The sequence below is a fragment of the Trachurus trachurus genome (genome assembly GCF_905171665.1).
Source record: "Trachurus trachurus genome assembly, chromosome: 21".
NCBI lineage: Eukaryota > Metazoa > Chordata > Actinopteri > Carangiformes > Carangidae > Trachurus > Trachurus trachurus.
Window position 1 is genome coordinate 7,613,012 of NC_139899.1, and position 19,376 is coordinate 7,632,387.

The window sequence follows — 19,376 nt, forward strand, 5'->3', positions numbered from 1 at the left end:
CTTATTTGTGTGGTGCAAATGATTAGGGTTACTGTGTATAATATTCAACACAACTGACCAATGCCAACCTCATTTTTTCAAGCTGTGTACCTGAATTAAAGCTTGATTTTGTGCATCTACTGTAATCTACTGCCTAATTATGCTTAATTACAATTTAAAAAACTACAACAATGTGATAGTTTCATTGATAAGTACAGACTAAGGCCAAATATCCTTAAAAGGTGTAGATAACATATAATATTTTAAGAGTGGAAAAAAACAGACAAGCACTAAGAGAGAAACACACTGCACCTAGCAACTCAAACCACCGGGACAAAACAAAGCAGTGACAAAAGCTACCATATCAAATGTCTTGAAGAGATTAGCTCAGAAAATGATAAGCAAAGTGTGTCCATTACGGACATCTGCACAACAAAGGAGGGCCTGTAATATAACATATATATTTAATGGAGTGTGTGCTGCATTTCACCATATCTCTGTCACTCTGTGCTGTTGACTTAGAAGAACCACATGGTGGACTGCTGCCATCTTCCTCTTCTTGATGACTTAAGAGAAAAAACAAATGGCACTGCTGGAGTCAAATGTCTCTTTATTCACTGCAGTATGCATCCTGGCTATGAGATATAACTGTTTGTTTGTGGTTTACTGTACAAAACTGTAACTTTAAAAATGGTTATTCCCAAATATGTTCTCACAAGCGCTTAGTTAGTTAGTTAGTTAGTTAGTTAGTTAGTTAGAAAGGTTGACAGACCAATAGAGGGAACACTGATGTACAGTACTAATGGAAAATAAACTGGAAATGACATGACATGGAGTTAAAAGACTATATAAAGATGGTGAAACTAACCATATGAATTTAACCAGTGCTTCTCTGAGCTTCTTTTGCTTTAGACTCTTGTGAGAGAGTTTTGTGCGGGTTCTGCTGTACTGCTTGAGGGCCCCGGGGATCTGTGCTGCCTTTCTGCTCTGAAGCAGGTTCTGGCTTCTGCCATAACTTTGACATGGTCTACCATCTGTCACTTCACCCTGCAGGTCTCCTGACGTGAACATACAGCAAACACTTTAAACAGAACTTCCATAACAGGCTTTATGCACAGCTCCACTCCCTCCTGAACTTAAACGAGCTCCTTTATTTCCTGCCTTACATAGTTGGACAAACTGATTAATCCAGGTGTGTCTCATTGAGTCAGACACACCTGGATTAATCAGTTTGTCCAATAATGTAGTTCAGGACGTATTGGAGCTGTGCATAAAGCCTAAATAAGTACTTCTTACAGATTATAGCAACATTTTAGAATACTAATATGCATGATTATACTGATGTTTACGTTTAACGGTTTAATATCACCAACTCAAAGATTTAAAAGTTGAACCCACTTTTCACAGCGTCTGCAGTCTCTTGAGGTTTCTTCCTAAGTAGAGGATATGGCGAAAATGAAGATTTGTTTTCCATCCACGGCTGTTTTCTGTGCACCTAGACGAAATTCGTATGATACTGGTCAAGTGTCTGGAATTAAACAATATACTACTACTACTAATAATAATAATAATAATAATAATAATAATAATAATAATAATAATAATAATAATAATAATAATAATAATAACAGCCTTTAAATTGCTTTTAAAACACCAACTTTTGGTGCGCTGACACACACACACAACTGTAAAACCTTAGCTTAGTGTAACTGGCTGTCAAGTGGCAGTTAGTCGAAAGTTTTCACGTTTTTTAACATTCATTCGACAAACATTTTCCAAAAACTCACCGGTGGTCGATTTTGTGGTGAGGACGCTTCACTGTCGGTTATATCTGTTTTCTTTCTGGAGAAACTCATGGTGGTTCTTCAGCAAAGTAATCATGAGCTAACGTCGTCTTGTGTCGTTGCTAGGGCCGTTGCTAAGCAAGCAATGGTGAACTCCTGAACCGTCGAGGCCCCGCCCCGCCCCGGCACGAGCTGATGACGCGGAAGTTCCCTCGAGGGACTTTATTTTTTAAATTATTTTTTACAGTCTATGGGGACGTTCAATTGAAACTACAAAAAAAAAAGCCCAGAGGCTCTTCTTCTCACTTATTTACACCCTTCTTGAATAAGACCCTCACATTGTTAATTTATTTTCTTTTTTGTTGTATTATTTTTTCATTTGTCTTTGAAGCTGGTTCAACATTTTCTTAGTATCACAAAATGTTTTTAATAACGTTCATTGAAACTCGACTGATACAAATGTGACAGTGGTGGTCCTGTCACTATGCCTCCAATTGATCATGTGCCCTGGCTACTTGGCCAAGGGGATGTCCCTTTGGGTGACTGGCAAGCGCGCATGACTATTACCCGGGAGGTGTGGGTTCAATCCGTTAATATAATACATCCATGGTTCAATCCCCGCCCGGGCCCTCTTCACCTTGCCACATTCTGGCGTTGTTGGCAGGATCCATGTAGCACTAGGGGTGGGTCCATGGATTCCTAATGTGTGGCAGCCTGCGCGGAAGCACGAGGACGTGCTTGTGAAAAGAGGGGGAGAGATGTGACAGTGGTGGTCCTGTCACTATGCCTCCAATTGATCATGTGCCCTGGCTACTTGGCCAAGGGGATGTCCCTTTGGGTGACTGGCAAGCGCGCATGACTATTACCCGAGAGGTGTGGGTTCAATCCCCGCCCGGGCCCTCTTCACCTTGCCACACAAAGATACTCTAATGTTGCACTTAATATATTCTGGATAGGATCGATAAGATACAAGCACCTACACTAGTATAATAAACACTGATATTCAACTTTTGGGTACAATTTATTGTAAAAAGTAATTTAGGCCTAGGCTGCAACAAAAAATGTCAAAGTCTGAATAAGTTGTCATTGTGGCCAAAGGATGTCCACTTCTCTGCCTTTCTGTGATTCTTCCAGTGTCTCTGTGTCTGTTCAACCCTATGGTTCAACCTGATGATGACACTGTAACACTGAGCTCAGTGGACACTTCACTCTGACAACATCTGAAGCCTCCACATGTCCAGGTAGCTACTTATGGGTTGTTAGCCTAGTTGTCGTCTTGGTCTCATGATTTCAGAATGTGAACAGCATGTGACGACTGTTTCAAACTGAAGCAGAACATACGTATAGTGGTTGATTCATGGAACAGACATTTTTTTGCTGTTATAATCACAGAGAACAGCATGTTATGGATGTTAAGGACTGAAACATGAAACAGTTGGACATGTATTCAGAAGTTAGAGAAGGTCAAATTGAGTTCACCTGTAAAGGTTAGTGCATTGTAGGTGCATTCTGAAATTTCATCGGAAAGTCTTTGTGTGAGTAGCCCTATGTATCCGAGATGCAGTTAACTTTTGTGTGTAGGCTACTTAGGCCCATAAAGATCTATTGTCATGATGATTATGACACAAAACAAAATGTCCACCTACTTTGTGAAATTGTAAAAAATAAAAAAATAAAAAAACACCCCGAAACCATGTTAACAAATCATCAAGTTTTTTACTTTATTTCCCTCAATATATTATTACATTGAACTGTAAATAAAGCTATTTACATGAAAACACAAAAGGATAACGTTGGCTTAGCCTTAGGTTAACAAAATAACAATATCTGACAAAAGTATCCAAAATAAAGACATCTGGTATTTATCAGTAAAATAGAAATACAAACAGTTTCTTATGAATAGATCAACCCAAACAATGCTCAATTGTATGCCTTGTTCAAATTAGTTTAGAATAGCATAGGCCTCCTCTATGTTTGAAGATTTTGTTAAATCATGTGGGTAATCTGTATGAGAGATCAGATGCACAGAAGTTATGTATTCCCTGTGATAAACAGAAGAAAAGTCCACACACTTCAGCTCCCTTTTCAGTGCATTTATCTAGGAAAGACTGGGGTTTGGAATGTAACTATACAGTATGAGCCTGTGACCAAATGCACATTGACGTATAAATACCAAGCATCTCCAGTATCTGACACAAGCTTAGTGCTCCGTTTGGAAAACCAAAACCTGACTAGAGATGATAAGGCAAGCAGATGTATACAACTCTCCAAGTACCTAGGCTACTTGTCAGCCCTGCTTTTTGCCTTGCAGTGGTTGATGCTGCTCTTTATACTGTAGTTGCACCTTAGCTGTATTTCTTCAGCCCAGGGAGTGTGAGCTCATACCTTAAAAAGGGAAAGAGATGTGAGATATTCATTATATTCCACTTGAATATATATTTCTTCAGAAAAACTACTATTTGTCATTACAGAGAGGGCCTTTGCTCTCCAAACAGACTTGCATACTTACCAACCAGATTGATACCAATCTTATGTCGACTTGCTTTATATGAGGGTTATGTGTGGTTAATATGAAGCTAGTGCTAGCAGTTCACTTGGTTTATCAAAAAGACTGTCAAATTGGAAACAATAAAAAAAAGAAGAACAGTAAATTACTGCTAGAAATGGTCCAGGAAATGTGTTTTACACTCTTGCTTTTGTACTTCTTGGCAAAAAAGAGAGCCTCTTTCCTTTCCAAAATCTACACATTGCTGACAGGAAGCAATGAATGAAGTATCTGTATCTAGGCTATTATTTTATTTCACCTTAATTCTGATGAACATCAAAATTTAAGATTGTATCACATTCAGAATTTGCATCTACTCTTTCCTCCAAAGTGGAAAACTATGGGCCGTACCATTCTGTGGAGCCTTTGTTCAGATCCAACTCTGAAAGATCTACCATCACCTGAGGAAAGAAGCAGAAGTTTAAAATTCAGTTGATTATTTAGACTGTATTGCAACAAAAAAAAATTGAGACAACCACAGCAGTCTTATCAAAGACAGTGAATAAAATATGTGGTCTTTTACAAACAGTATAAAGTACCATGCCAATGTCCTTTCTCTCCCTTGTGATTAACATTTTGTTGTTTTTCACCGACACATCCAATTTCCTTGTTTGTGCTTCATCCAGTGACACATCGAACTCAAACCTGTGTTTCAAGAAGGTTGGGGGAAAGAGGGTTAAGTAGGGCTGTTAATGTACAGTATCTTCACTACTTAGATACAGGATCTACACTATTTGAAATCAGAACTGGGATTACTTGTCATTGAAGACAGGATTGATTGTTCTCCTCTTGACGTGGGTCTTCTTGCGGTGTCTCCAGGATTGGTCAGGGAGCAAATACAGGCGGACGTAAGAGTCTGTACCATTGTCACTGCAGGGGAACAAATCCCTGTAGGCAACAGATACATCCACAATAAGTTTCTCATAACTGGGTTTACAAACAGCTCAATCATATGAATTTCAACATCACCCAATTAAAAAAAAACATACACACACACATTTTCAAATACAGCATTTGATTGTTTTGTTGTGTTGGATTCAAACTCAAAATATTCACAGTGAAAAAACTTTTTATTTTTTATTTTACCAGCTGCTGAAAATGATGTTATGCTAATCTCATTGAACCTATCTGTATGTATTTCATTAGACAATATCAATGTTGGTGTATAATGTTGACACACAGCATTTGTTCAAATTCATATTACAACAAGTAGTTCCGACCAAGCAATCTGATTGGTCAAAAAGAAATTTAGAAAATGCTCAAATCAGCATAACGGCACACCTGACCCATCACTAAAAATATTACCCTGCCATGTCATGTTGTTGTATTCATCTCTATGGTAACCATCCGTGGATTTTTATTTTTATTTTTTAGAAAAATTATTTTACTCATGAAAATAAATCACAAACCACATAGAGTTTTCCTGTTAGCTGCACAAAGTCAATTTTTTGGAACAATTAAATTAACATTTTTTAGTTAATATGCTCTAAACTTCCCCGTTTTCGCCGTGAGCATGTTCTCTACAGTATGTGTACGTAGTTGGAGAGATGCTAGTTGTGACCACATTTAAGCAGCACTTAAAAGTCAGTGCTGCTGAAGAGCACAACATGTTATTTTTGGGCATCATACACCTTCATTTGAAAGCACAGTGAAGAGAGACAGGAAAGCAGGGAAAGAGACTTGTGGAATAAAATGCGGGAAAGATCATCTTTGGTCCAGACTCGAACCGGTAATTGCTGCTTCGGGCTATGTTATTCAACCACTGAGAACCCCCTGGGAGGCCGAGATTTATTTTTTTTGTTGTGGTGTAAGTGTTAGAGGTCAAAACTGTAGCAATGTCTGCAGAAGCCAGAAGAACTTTGTTTGGCAAGCCTAACAAACCAAAATGTGTCAGGTTAATAGGAAAGGTATTCCGTATACTGCTATAGAGTGTTGCTAGGGTTGTGAATTATGTAAACTTTTCCCTTTCTCCATGCACCTCGGGGGTGAAGTTGTACCAGAAACCTCTACTGTACCTGCAAGAGTTGACCACAACGATGAGTTTGTCCCTCAAGCTGGCATAACGTACAGTCAGGTTGATCTCCCCAAATGAACCCTGATGTTTTCTAATGGCCCTATATTGATAAAAAAAAACATAGCTTCAATCACACCTGCATTCATTTTCTTTTTTTGCTGAAATACACATAGTTAAAGGTGCCATATGTAAGAATGTGGCCAAAAACGGTTACTGCAGTCAAATTCAAAACACAGTGATCTCGTTTTTTCTCCCAGTCGTAGCGGCAGCTCAGTGGACCAGACCGGAGGCTGAAATGCCACTGACGCCGCCGTGACTGGGAGAGAGGGCTAGGTGGTGCAACATGCCAACACATAAATTCAAAACATAAACATGATTTGCAGTCTGCAAAAAAAGTTTTTAATGCGAATACTCTGGCTGTACTATTGTTGTTGGTGAGTTCATCATGTTATATGAACATTATTCCTGAGTCTCTGTGACATATTAGGAGGATTTTACGGCCAGTTGCTTTAAATTTCTTACATATTGTACCTTTAAGTTAATTACTATGTTAGAAGTCAACACTTTAAAGATGTGTGGACTTACTCTGGATATGAAGCTCCATCTGAGAGGTCAATACGTGATGAAGCGATGGAGTTGTCCGACAGCAGGCTGTGGGAGTCGTACCGACGCATGTTTGCTGTGGAGGGAGATGATCGCCAGGTTCCAGGGGCCACGAAGGAACCACGGCGATGATGTAACTGGTCTTCATTCAAGCCGTCCTGGGAATGAGCTGCCTGGGTTGAAGCTTGTGCATTTTCCCCCTGGGTGGCCTGTGGTATTTGTTGTTTGGCTTGTGGAGGAGGACTGAGGACAACCTTGGGTGGAGGCTTCTCCAACGCAAGAATCTAGGTGAGGTCATGGGTAACAGTTAGAAGTTATAAATGCTCACCTGCAAGTTCTCAATGCAGGTTAAATAACATCCAAGACACATTAACTGGAAATGGATTACAGCAAAAGTGAAACTAGATGATTGGCTTTGAGCACAATTCAGCTGAATGTTGTTTTGGTATATGAGACCATATCTTTGTACTAAAGGTGTCTATGCATAAAGTGAGTGTCTATGTACCCACCCTGAGAGTGGCCTTCAGTTTGATCTGGCTGTTTGCTCCAGAGCGCTCCAGGGGGAAGCGCTGGTCCAGCGTCATGTTGGAGGTGTTGAGGAGACGACTCAGGGACAACGTCAAAGAGCCAAGTAGAGTCTTCTTCTCATGCTCTTTGACCTGCACCACATGAACACAGAGACATAAATATTAATCATAGCCCCCCACTGCTTTTTTTGTTGTTTATTTTTACAGGGACAGCGCACAATTAAAAGTAATTACACCAGAGTTAGCTGACAGCTAATTTACATCTGTTCTCCCTGGACAGGTAGACAGAAGAAACAACGACCGTCAAAACAACAAATACAATACATAAAAACAAAACAATACATAAAACTCCATCAGTGTGATAAATACAATAGATACATGTTAGTCAATCATTGGTGGTTACACTTTGGTGCTGCTTTTAGCCAGAGCTTTAGGCTGGACTTAAACTCTGCAAGGCTTCCTGAGTTTCTTATATTTGTGGGTATGGAATTCCACTTCCCCATTACTTTAATTGAGAAAGCTGATTGTCCAAAAGCTGTTCTTCTGAACTGTTTTATTAAAAAATTACATTACCTACAAGTGTCGACTGCAGTGCAGAGCACAACTTCCTGTTTAAGCCACTGTTTTAGAGCAGAGAATAAGAATTAGTTTCTGGGTAAACTGCTGTTTTGTCTGGATTAATAAATGATGTGTTATCGACTGATGCATATGGATGTGCATATTCCCAGATACTTTATATTAGCCAGGCATTTTAGACACTAGTAATGTATCTCTATTAGAACAAGTAGTATGTAGATAGTGATCATTTTGATAGACTGTCCTGTGGTCTGACTCTTGTCCAGCTATATACATACAGTGGCTTTCATTACTATGTTGCAGATTGACATATGACAAGTGTTTTATAATGTTTTTTTAAGATGCAGTCACTTAGAAATCTCCAGTGTGATGTGCACAACAATAAATTACAAACCTGAACGATGAGCTGCTCTGTCTTGGCGTTATGCACAAAGAAGGTGAAGCCCTCCTCCCACACCGGGTCTTTGGATGCATACACAACCTGTCGAAAAAGAAGACAGTACGTTGTTTTTATTGCGACTACACAGACAACTCGTCTGCTCTTAACTACAGTACAGTGTTGTGACACATCTGCACTTCAAAGACGTGGCATGTTAGCATGATGATGAAGCATCTCAGTCTCTCAGTGACATTCCTGCTCTATTGTTTCCTAATCCACAGACGTGACTTCAGGAACAGGGCTGAATTATGTCAAAACGGGAGGAATACCTTGCTTTTCTGAACTTCATTGCCGATGGATAATTCCACAAACGAGTCGGGGTTGGCAGTCCTCCTTGTGAACTGGAAACAAATCAGTGAGGCATTGTGTAAATTCTGATTATCTACTATCACTGTTTCACTCAATGTATGTTTATGTCAGTGTCAAAATTAAAGACAGTTTGTAATATGAGACAAAGGCAGATGAAGGGTTGGTGTGATGTCACCTAAACACCCAGTGGGAAGAGCAAAAAGTGAACAAACTCATTGAATAAACAGGGTCAAGGATATCCATCTAGTTTTTATGACTAATCAGTTAGGATCATCAAACACTGTGTACAGTAAATATCACTTTGAAGAGCTAATGTATGAATGCTGTGTTCTATAGGCTATCAAACATCTCTAAATCCCAAAGCAATTACGAGTTTTACTTATTAAACGTGCCCAAAGTTCATTGTGAATTTGGTAAGCACTGCTTTAAGTACGCTGCACCTGCTGCTCGGAACGCACTGCAGAAAACTCTAAAGTCAAAGGAGCTCATCAACTTGCAACTTTGAAAACCCGTGTGAGAGACATTGGAGCGGTTTCATATCACACTTATTCTTGTTTTAATGTAAATCCAGAGTCTTGGTCCTGTTGCTTTTATCTTGAATGTAGTATTTCGTCTGTGTTGTTATGTGAGTTTCTGTGTGTTCTTAATTGTTGCAACTTTGCTATGCTGCTGTCTTGGCCAGGCTTCCCTTGGAAAAGAGGTCATTGTATCTCAACAGGACCGACCTGGTTAAATAAAGGCTAATAAAATAAAATAAAACAAATGAAGCGATCATGCTGGACAATTAAATTAAAAATCAATTAAAGTTTAACAGCTCTTGGCAGGTAAGCTAAACACCTCCAGATATTAGATTGCACTTGGTGTTGTGGGCGGAGAGACTCACCATTATCGACAGACAATATATTTTCAACTAGTGATCACCTCCCAGCTACTTTCTGTGCTTGTTTCCCTGATGACATAATTCTCTCATTAAAATGCTGCTTTCACTCATTCAACAAGCTCATGGTGAGAGTGGGTCAGTCTGGTGCCTTGCAGGTTGGGGAGGCTCTGCATTCCTCTCCTAATGCACTGCAGACACCACACACACCATCTGGGACACGTAAAGCAGATGCTTACGCAGCCTTTCATTACAACTGGCTGTCACTGGTTTGAGTGCTGCGCATGTAGTGCAGGTGTGGCCAACCGTCATCTTAACATTCCAGGATAATGATACCTAAACATTTTTTCTTTCAGTCTTCGGCTTGGAGACTGTAGTTTGACAGAGTGGTCAGCAGAGGGCAGTCACGGGCCACAGAGTCTGTTCACAGTTCAAGTTAGGACATATTGAAATGAAGCAGGTTTGTTCAACTGGTTGGAAAGAGTTTCCCTTTTGTGTTTCTCTCTCTTTTATATTATGTGTAATGTGTACTGCTGTTGAACTTTTTTTATGTTATTGGGACTACTAACGGAAATGAGCATCTTGCTATAATTCGGCATATTGTGCACTGTTTCATTCAAATAAACAAATAAATTAAAGTAAATAACTCTGTCTCTTTATTTCAAACTACCTAAAATGGCATATGCATGAGATGTAAAAGTTTTACACCTTACTCTTTTACAGTGTATGAATGTATGAATATGAGTGCTTTTAAGAATCAATCAAAAAGTCATCACTTAGAAATATTGGATATTTGAGGTTAACACTCAGAGAAACCAAATCCTGTAAAGCTGGATGGTAGGTTCAGGTGGGCAGGGCTTGTGGCATGGCTGTGGGAGGTGACTGCTCTGTTGTGACTCCTGACAGGCTGTGGCGTTGCTACTTTCACAGTATGAATGCTCGAAACAAAAAAGACATTGGAATCTTTAAAACATGAGCAAAAGTTTTTGTTTATCAAATGTGAGCCACAATGGTCTTAACATGAACTGTGACCTCAGTGGAATTGATTAATTTGCCCTATGTAATGATTTTAAAAATCCTGAAGAAAAATACACTAATACGCTATTGATTAAACAATTAGGCTACTTAGTCAACTAAAAAAAATCAGCTGTGTTTTTCTCTAGACAGGAAAACACATCCTGAACAGACCACAGAGATCTAGCCACGTGAACACCAGCTGGTAATAACACACCCACATAAAATGTCAGACCCAGACCAGACAAACAGGAAATACCAGCTATGACCTGGGAGAAATACAACTTGAACACCAGTGGAAAGTATCTGATATGACTAAGGCCTTTGTCAGACATTAAGATACAAAATACCTTCACCTGTAAGGCAGTGAAGTGAAAGAAGAGCTACCTATAACAGCTCCAAGACACCCTCATAGACTAAACATTGGTAAAATACCCTTTAAAATGAATATTTCCCTTACTATAAATCCAACACACAATCCTCTTTCACCTGAGCTACCAATTCAAATATACAGTTGCTATCATCAACACACTTTTTCTGCATAAAAGTAAACAGAAACAATTTTCATATTAGTAGATATCTTAAAAGGATCAAAGAACCCACAGTGCATAAGGCCATGTGCAAACTATTACACAACAGAGAGGTTTTTCAAGGAGATAATCTGAATATGGTGTGCTGCAGATGTAAGATAAAACCAGTCAAGTCTTCCTCACACCATATGGAGAATGTCCAATGATAAATATCTATCTATCTGATAAAACCATTGTACAGACAGGTTCTGTTGGACAAGGGGTTGGACCACCGCATACCAGAGACCAGAGAGATGTGCATTAAGTTCTCAGTCACAGTAGTTAGATCAGGATCAGGCTAATAACTAAGGAACAGTTTGGTTCTTATGTAAACGGTCACACTGAACAGAGAGGCAAAGGATTAAAGACTGAATAGGCCATGAAAACCAGTGAGAGAATCAACATGCATTCATATTATTTATACTTGGATTGTATATACACTATAATTCTGTGTTATTCTCGCCAAAACAAGTTACCAATGTGTGTTTATTTCTATCTCAGGTATAGTTTACCAGTCATAACAGCTAAGCCTTTAACCTTTTCATGCCCTCTGATCCTCTTTTCTACAGTTACAAACTTCTGAAACTCATTGAATGCAACACTTTCCACAACGCCTGTGTAATGTATGCCGTAGAATTTAGACCCAATGATAGACTCTGTTATCTCATCCCAATTTCTTTACCCAATCACAAATACAACACGAGAGGGGAAACAACTTAAAGGGAAAGAAATGGAAACTGAAATGTACAAGTCTTAGCGTGACCGTTAAAGGACCACAGACTAAAACAAAAACTGCTGTTGAAATATGTTTAATTCAAGCTAGGGTTTCTGTATTTTGCTTCATGTACTGTACCTATGCCTGATGTGTTGTTATTGTGTTATTATTGTGTTAACTATTATGGATATATTATGGAATTACCTTAGGTGGTTAGAATCTAGGTAGTACTGTAATATGAATTGTTTTCATAATATATTGTATTGTTGTTTTTGACGTTCTGGGCCCCCGTCCGTAAGCTACAGATAGCTTCTTGGGTTACTCTTTTTACAAGATCCTGTCTGCTGTATAGCTATTATGAATTGAAATTGGATTTTGGATTTTAAAATGATTTGTACAGTAAATAAACAAACGAACAAACGGACATCAGTGGGGAATATTTACAAAAAACTGCAATTAAATCTAAGTATAACAACACAATGAACATGGGGCTAGAGAGGAAAGGCAGTGGACACATGTCTAAACCTTCATGTAATAATACCTCAAGCATTTCAATCGCTCATCTTACCCGATTCTCCTTGTGCCTCCCATGTTTGCGATGCTCTGAGATCTCATGGTGGTCTTTCTGAAGACAAATACATAAATATGCATCAGCACAATAACTTAGCCACGTTATATTATCTGCATTCCACTATAACAGTCCCTGTTAGAGGACACTTACAGGTATGTTTGAGGCGTTGTCCAGATACACCGCAAGCATTGCACAAGCCAGGCCGTCTCTAGACTGGGAGAGAATACAGGCAGAGGGGGATACACCATTATTCAACTGACTATCTGCTGGTAGCTCAGTATCACACAGAAGCCGCCTGAAGTTGTGAAACTGTCATGTTGAATAAGAAAAGATTTAAGAAAGGTTGGAGCAACTGTACTGCACCTGACTAAGTAGACTGGCGTCAGTCGTGAGAGAAAACCACTGGAGCTTGAGATGAACTTCACCATTCTGGACCCCCTCCAGAGGAAACCACTACAACAGCCAGACAGAGTTATTGATCAGCATGACACTGATTAAAAATACATTTTCATCTGGGATATTTTTCCCCCTCTGCTGCCATTTAAGATATTTGAGTCAAAACAGGAGGAAAGACTTCTCCATCTTATTGTTAAGTGCTGACAATTGTTTCGTAAAAATCACTTTTACCACAAAATTAAATGAAAGCTCACCTGATCCATTTCTACCTCCCTCTTCACCGCTCCAAAATCAAGGTTATACCTAATGCAGAAACAAAACACAAGGTATAATAATGAAACATGATGACGTTAAGGGAAAGGGTCAAAGACCAGAGAGAAGAATTTGAATGATCCAATTTTGTCAAACTTTTTAACTGAAAATCTTTTGAAAAAGGATGCTTCAACATAATGAGAGATATTGTGTACCTTTGGTACTGAAGTGAATGATATCAGAAATATTTAGTGCTGGGTTTTTTGGCTGCTGTGTGGAAGATTATGATCAAATCAAATCAACATTTCATTTTGAAACAAAGGGGTTTAAATATTGTTACCGCCCAGTAAATGTGTAAGTGACTTTGTATCGGTTTGCACTTACTGTGCAAACCGATACTAAATCTGAACTAAATCTCAGACGAATGCAGCAACAGATCATTGTTGCCTGAGTGAGTAAAACATGTTATTGACGGCAGGTCATAACGAGAGTCCAGTGATCACTCTTAAGAGTGTCTATTTGAGTTTTAAAAATGACATCTAATCAGAGTGATCTGGAATGGAAACATCTTCTTAACAGACTTAGGGAAAGACCATGTGCAACAATAGATAATATCAATTAAGTTGTTATGAGAAATAGAGAAACTTCTATGTGAGGGGCAGACTAGTCGCAGTACTGTATATGAGATAGGATGTGTCATATGAATCACTGACTGAGTCTGTTTTTGTGACAATGTAGAAACATGCAATCACGGTGTTAATTGCCTTTTTCACTCATAATATGGATTGTATCATAAAATAATATCATATGGATATGTTAACGAGGTTCAGGATTAGAGGGGGCTGCTATATGAGACATTCTGAAAGGAACAAATATTTTAGCCACCATGCTAACTGCATGCTTTCTTCTAAGCTAACAATAGTTTTGTTGTGGAGCACCATGGGAAAGGTGTTTGAGGCTAAACAATGAGTGGTGAAATTACATGACTGGTATGCAGGATAGACAATACCATACTGACTCAACCTGAATTAATCCTGTTATTAGATACGTAGCACCTTACCCTCCAAGGAAGTCGTCTTTATCTGTGTCCTCATCATACAGCTCCAACTCCAACTCTTGTCCTGGGGCCTCGTGGACGACAAACTGCACACAGATGAAGAAAACCTTGATGTTTTTTTAAATGTCAATTTTAAAAGGTCCCTGCTCTAGTTAAGCACATTGAATTTGAAATTTAGAATAAAGTTTAAGAAGATACGTAACATAAAATGATGCTGATCTTAGGTGATGAGCATCAGGACTGAAACTGCAGGGCAGTGTGACAAATATGGGAAAACCTTCAACAGATTTACTTGGTATTTCTGCGTATCTTTGCCTTTCACAAAAAGGGAAATGCATCATGGAGTTTTAGTAATTTGCCTATTTTGCAAATTAGTATACCAGAGTGAATGCAGAATTACAGGGAAAGGGAAATTTCCTGTTCATCTTGTTCACACTTTCCTATGAGGTTTTTGTTTTTTAAGTCCATGAGGTTTACAAAAAGAAGAGAGCAGTAATCCTAAGGTAAAATGACTTTGGTTTTGACAAGACAGCTGCAGTACATCACTGTTACTCTACCTCATACACTTCATTCCATTTCGGATGCAAATTCTCTTTGATGGTCTTGCTTTTGAAATGCCGGTTGCCGACTCTGAGTTTTGCATAAGGATCTGATTTGCCTTTCACCAAACCCATCATGTATGTGTCCTTAGCCAGCAGATCCCGGGCCTCCAGCAGGTGGACCCTCACCACACCCTGAGGGGCAGAGGAGGAGAGCAGGATCCAAACTCAGAACGTGGACCTCACATGAAAATAAATTATTCTAAAAGGCTGCACACTTGCATTTTATTGGTTTATTTGGATAGGGAGACAGGTAATGCATTAAATGGAAGTGTTAAAGCAAGTGTTACATACACGAGGTAGTGGGAATCTCATCTGGTCCACTTTGACCTGGTCAATGAGGGGGAAACACATGCGGTTGGGCAACACCATGAGCGAGGAAATAATGTCTACGATGGTCTCCTCGGACAGCGAACTGGAAGTGGACAGATGAAATGAGAGAAATTAACACCCATATAACCAGAGAGCCGAAGGGTTTAAGGTGTTTTATGAAGATTGTTCAGGGGTTTCTGATAAGACCAACCTGAAGGCGGGACTGTCCAGGAGGTTGGTCATGCCAGTCCAGTTGATTTCTAAGGTCTAAAAAAAACAATATAGATATAATAATGAATCTTCACATAGCTGTACAAATGATTTTACCTAAATGTTTTTTTTATGTTTATTTAAAGCAGAAGTGAGTGATATATTTGTGTTAATATAAGTCTTAAATAGTTATATCTTCCGACAGCAATCACTTACATAGAGTGTTTGGACTGAAACACGGGTCTCTCAGTCCCTCTGCTCTGCTCTGAGCCGAAGAGAAAACATTTATCGTATCCTACAGTTTTTATCCAATGAGGAGAGAGAACGGCATGCAGGGCTGTGTGTGCAGCCAAGGAACGCCGTGAATGTGGTGACGTAGCGACGAGGACTGTTATGGTGCGTTCAAGGAAACTCGTATTTTTCCGACCGTGAAGTGGTACCAGTTCGATCTGGTACGAGTTCACCGGTCGGAAGTTACGAGTGGCCGTTATAGTGACTTTCACCGGTAAAACAGGTCGGAAAAACACGAGTGGGTTGCCTGGAACGCTACAAAGTCGTAAGTTGTGACTTGAAGCTGTAATTTACGATTTCAAAAGCCTGCCTGGAACGCAGCATTAGCGAAAACGACCGGGTCACTCACTTCTGCTTTAACAGGGACAATATATACAACATTGCCACAGAAAATGGAAAAAAAAAATGTGATGCATAAAAGACGTCTAGCTTCAGCTAATTTGCAGTCTTTGTAAAGTAAATGTTGTCTTGGTACTCACTGGTGGCCGAATGAAAAATATGGTGACTCCTCCTACAAGCGGTACTTGACCAATGAGGGGCTCCAGAATGACCCTCAGCATACCTTTGAGCTGGAAGATCCAGAAGAGGTTTTACTTGAAAGCTAAACCCAGAGTATGTGATGCAGATGAGTTAAATGCAGAGATCTGAAATCTGTGATACTCACTTTTAGTCCTTTGACACCAGCTACGATGGGCGACTGCACCTCAGCGTCGATGTCCACATCACCATCATAGCTGCAAGATGAACAGTGGTAGTGAGGCTACAGTAAAATGCTTTGAGAAGAATCAAGCTGTACACCCACTAGGCTGCTCTTATACACACTGTAGATGCAAGAGAGCAACCAAAACATGTTTAACATCAGATGACAACACAGACGTACAGAAAAGTGTCTCCAACCCACCATATATTCATGTCCAGAATCACCTCCTTCTGATCCACTTCTTCAGTGTAGGCCTTCATGCTAGTGATCCTGAGAGGCTACAATCATAAAGGAAAGCATTTACTATATAAAACAAGCAGCCAGTAAGATATTCAACTGAATATTCAAGATGATTTAAAATGCATGGTGAGTAATGGTGAACGTGTAGATAAACTTCAACTCACAATGTGTCCAAAGTGGACTTTTTTGAATGTGAACATTTTGAGCGCGGAGCTGGAGAGCCTGACAGCCGGCTGGATGTTTTCTTTGAGGAGTTTTTCCATGAACATCCCAAAGAAAGGCCAGGCCTGCTCCAACACCTGGACACATGACAGAACAGAGCATGTGAGAACAGTGTGGTTCCACGCCTTTATCAAACAACAATTATCACTCTACTTAATCCATTGAATAGAGGGAACATGTGCGAGCACTACACATCAAAACTGTTCCTATGCTTTTTTTTTTAGGTACAGTGGTGGTCAGACACAGATGTAAGAACAGTTATAAGCAATGTTTACAATGTGTTCAAGTGTATGAGGGAAACCTTCAGATGGAGGCTATGGGGGTTTAAAGTGAGATCCAGAAATTCTGATACAGTCTGATACAGTCTTAGAGATACAGTCTGCATTGTCCAATAACGACAAAACTTTGTATTTTTAGCAGAAATAAGTGTTTACCTTGTTGACCCAGTCAACTTTCTCCACATCTGGGAATTGGACCTGAAAAGCAAAACATGACAGTGCAGTTAGAGCAAAATACAAAACAAAGTTCTTTGACAGATCTTATGATTGTGATATGAATCAAGATTCATATCATTTTTTGAATGGACGGTGATGGGATTTGAATTGGATCTTGTAGAGCACATACGTTGCTCTACATGTAAACAATATGATGTGTAGGCCACAGCATCTCTGCTGCACTCACTGTGTTTGATTTATGGTATAATGTGACATGATTTAACTTTTTCAAAAAACTTTGCAGCTTGCATTTGATTAAACGCCGGCCGTGTAAATGCATAGAATTGTGTTGGTCTTTAAGTTATTACTTGTGATTTTAAAATAATAATATATCATTCAGTTTTTGATTATTAATCATCCATCATGCAAATTGTAAAAGGCTTATGGGTAAAGTGAATCAATACATAATCTGAAGAAGAACAGATAGGTGCAAATTATGCAAAATAAGCTTTTTTCTTCATTTCATTTCATTGTAACATAGTTCGGTTCCATAAAATAGCAGTAATATGTTATTTGAGGCTCACCAAGGCTTCTTTTCTGCATCATAACTGTGGACTAGAACATAGGTTATCAATCACCAGTCTGATTTGTCCAAACCCTTTTGAGATAAACCTGGGAGAGTTCTGTCTACAATACACTACAGAGGGAAAACTTGCCCCAACTTCAGCTGGTTTATCTTGACAGTGTAATTCAGCATGTGTTAAATTCTGTGTTAATGATTTTTATACAATAATACTGTAAAGCACATAATATGTCAAACTCAAGATGGAATTATCTTTGGCCCGCATGACAATATTACTATTAGAGCTGGCCTGCCGGTATGTTGCACGCACCACTAATACACTAAAAATCTACAACAAATCCCACAATACACTGTAAGTGCACATCTTTTTTTTTAATTTCATGATTAATTTTGTTTTATATGCATTAACCTAGAAGCTTTGTTGGTTGAAAAAGGTGATTTCAAAAAGTTCTCAATAAACAACCAGTCAAGCCCTCGGCTTGTACCAGTTTTTAAAATTTGGCCCACGGCATATTTGAGTTTGACACCCCTGCTGTAAAGTATGCCACCATCATCTCACTGTGGTTACAATTTGCAAAACACAACAAGAGCTCCCCACAGTAAACTGATCAGATTACACTTCTACTGTACAAGTTGCATTCCTCTCCTTCCTCCATGTTACTCCCTCTGGATTCCCATGAGTCACTGGGTGGGTGTGGTGCCATCAAACATTTGGCTGGTTTAACCCACTTGACTCTGGTCAGGGAGGTTCAGCTCAAGTCTTGTGCATGTCATGCAAATAAAGTGCATACAGTAATTGTCAAGGCAACGGTGAGAAGGGACAGAACAGTGGGTTTACAGTGGTTAAGGTTGACCAGCACACATATCCCTAAAGAAGACTGTTGACACCTACAGGTTTAAACAGCTTGCTGACATACAGCAGAGGTCACAGTAGCCTACATACCCACGATGCCATTTGTAAAGCATTTTTCAGCTCCTGGTTGATCATATGTTTTTCATTGTCCACAAATTCTATAGCGGATCCGATCCGGGCGTCTTTCCACTGCCGGTTCTTCTTCCACCAAGAAATCATCACCAAGCAGAGCAGCACCCAGCTGATACTGAGGCCCAGGTACCCTGTTAGGTACACGGGGTAGAAGAAGATCACGGCTCTGCCCAAGTACATCAGGACCTCCATCAGGAGACGGTTCACAGCGGAGGGACTCAGCTTCTCCGCGCTGCCGTGCGCCGACACGCTCGCTCCCTCCGCCGGCCCGCTCGGATGCATCTGTCCGGCGGATGCCATCGGGTCAAACTCCCGCTGGGACCCCGGCGCTTAAAAGCCCCCGAATGCACTGTTATTGATCCCAGTCAGAACAGATCGGCTAGATCTGAGTTCCCCTCGCTCCAGTACGGCTTCCTCCTCACATAGTAAAATCAGAGCCTCTCTCACACGCACCGTGGCAGCTCCGATGGTCCCAAAACTTCCGTGTTTGAAACTTCCAAAACGCAGGTAGGCTAGGCACACCTGCGCTGCGCCCATGGGTGGGAAAAGTGCGTAACGACACAGGAGTTCCAC

At 39.8% G+C, this 19,376-nt stretch overlaps 2 protein-coding genes across 2 annotated transcripts in view; both read right to left on the reverse strand.

Moving 5' to 3' along the window:
- dnah7 (dynein, axonemal, heavy chain 7) overlaps positions 1 to 1,003 on the reverse strand; it is a gene marked incomplete at both ends in the record, with an annotated part of 70,444 nt that extends 69,441 nt beyond the window's left edge. The window contains one exon of the mRNA XM_083996924.1: positions 929 to 1,003. Coding sequence (XP_083853050.1) covers positions 929 to 1,003 — 75 coding nt within the window. The remainder of the gene's footprint in view (positions 1 to 928) is intronic.
- Positions 1,004 to 4,083: 3,080 nt separating this feature from the next.
- On the reverse strand, positions 4,084 to 19,103 carry esyt3 (extended synaptotagmin-like protein 3; the record flags this gene model as incomplete). Its single annotated transcript, XM_083997267.1, has 23 exons — positions 4,084 to 4,148; positions 4,660 to 4,709; positions 4,848 to 4,953; positions 5,065 to 5,196; positions 6,324 to 6,422; positions 6,908 to 7,209; positions 7,435 to 7,584; positions 8,423 to 8,509; positions 8,737 to 8,808; positions 12,520 to 12,576; positions 12,673 to 12,735; positions 12,886 to 12,975; positions 13,173 to 13,221; positions 14,231 to 14,313; positions 14,785 to 14,961; positions 15,121 to 15,241; positions 15,350 to 15,405; positions 16,119 to 16,208; positions 16,304 to 16,373; positions 16,541 to 16,617; positions 16,744 to 16,878; positions 17,236 to 17,277; positions 18,762 to 19,103. 23 exons carry the CDS (start codon positions 19,101 to 19,103, stop codon positions 4,109 to 4,111), a joined length of 2,490 nt encoding a protein of 829 aa, XP_083853393.1. The 3' UTR covers positions 4,084 to 4,108.
- Positions 19,104 to 19,376: the final 273 nt, after the last annotated feature.